Source organism: Fusarium tjaetaba, assembly GCF_013396195.1.
Source record: "Fusarium tjaetaba strain NRRL 66243 chromosome Unknown NRRL66243_c0000826, whole genome shotgun sequence".
In the NCBI taxonomy this organism is placed as follows: domain Eukaryota; kingdom Fungi; phylum Ascomycota; class Sordariomycetes; order Hypocreales; family Nectriaceae; genus Fusarium; species Fusarium tjaetaba.
In genome coordinates this window covers 1-1243 of record NW_023502022.1, presented here as the reverse complement: position 1 = coordinate 1243, position 1243 = coordinate 1, and the positions used below count along the sequence as shown (strand labels likewise).

The 1243-nt window shown below is 44.7% G+C and overlaps 1 protein-coding gene across 1 annotated transcript; it reads right to left on the bottom strand.

Moving 5' to 3' along the window:
* FTJAE_14310 (small nuclear ribonucleoprotein snRNP U1A) lies at window positions 1-818 on the bottom strand (the record flags this gene model as incomplete). Its single annotated transcript, XM_037347519.1, has 2 exons — window positions 1-748; window positions 805-818. Coding segments are annotated over 2 exons (762 nt in total), but the record flags the coding sequence as incomplete, so codon positions are not given.
* Between the last annotated feature and the right edge of the window lie 425 nt (window positions 819-1243).

Sequence of the window (1243 nt, the reverse complement as noted above, 5' to 3'; positions counted from 1 at the left end):
GGTGACCTTGATGGGTTTGTCTCCCAGGTGTAAACCAGCCGTGTTTTCTTTGGCAGTAATAGCGCCTTGTTCTGCCTCGTATTCGACAAATGCGATACCACGACGACCAGGTACCAGCCTAATCTCGCGAAATCCGTCAAACCGGCCGAACACGCTGGTCAAAGTCTCAATGTCATAGTCTTCGGGGAAGTTCTGGACAAAAAGAATCTTGTTGGGTGGGAGGAACTCGTCAAGCACACTGCCGGATGCTGTGGCGCTGGTTGACTTGAGGCCTGATGATTTCGCCGCCTTTGCAGGTCGATTGTCGTTGACTGAGCCAGACCCTCGCTTGTTGATTTGTCTCTGCTCTTCCGCAGACTCAAGAGCCTTGCGTTTATCTATATGTCCCGCCGAAGTTAGCGATGAAGGAAGATGAGAGATCGAAATGATTATACCCTTCTCAGCCTGTCGATGACGCTTATGCTGTTCGAGCTCTTCCCGATTGCCCTTTAGTTCAACGGTCTTGTCGCTCTGCGTTCGCGCGAAAGCAAGTTTCATAGGTTTGCCGAAAAGCTCGAACCCATCGATTTCGTTGATAGCATCTTGGGCGCTTTCAGGGCTATCATAGACAACAAATGCCTGACCTTTGGCACGCAGATTCTTCTTCGCCACAATGTCGACAACATTGCCGAACTCTGCGAATACTGTTCTCAAGGCATCCACCAACGCATCAAGCTTGACGCGCTCTTCGAGGTTTTGGACGTATACACTACTGAATGTTAGCAGATATGGTTCACGTGGTGTCGGGTGTGCAATGACACGCACGTGGAGATAGGCATCTTGGAAGCCACGATGTACTAGGTATAATGATGAAGAAGACAAGATTGATGCCGACTGTATTGAGCCTCTGTTGGTTTATGTGGGGCAAAAGTGTAAAAGCTAAGGTAGGTACCTATCTGGTTAGGGAGGACTTGTGTTAAACCGGTGGCATTATATAGTTAAGCCAGATTAAGCCATTATATAAGGGGTTTAGCTTAAATAAGCTTTAGAGGTAGATTAGGCTATTTATATAACTAAAGGAAGATTAAAAGAGGGGTAACTAGATATTAAAAGCAAGAGGTTAAAAAAAATAATAAGGAAAACTATTAAATTAGGTTAAATAACTTGGGTTATTATTTATTAGCGGCTATGCTGCCTTAAAGCCCTAGCTTATGCTATAGTAAAAGGCTAAGGTTAATATAGCTTTATAGCTTAAGTTTAATAT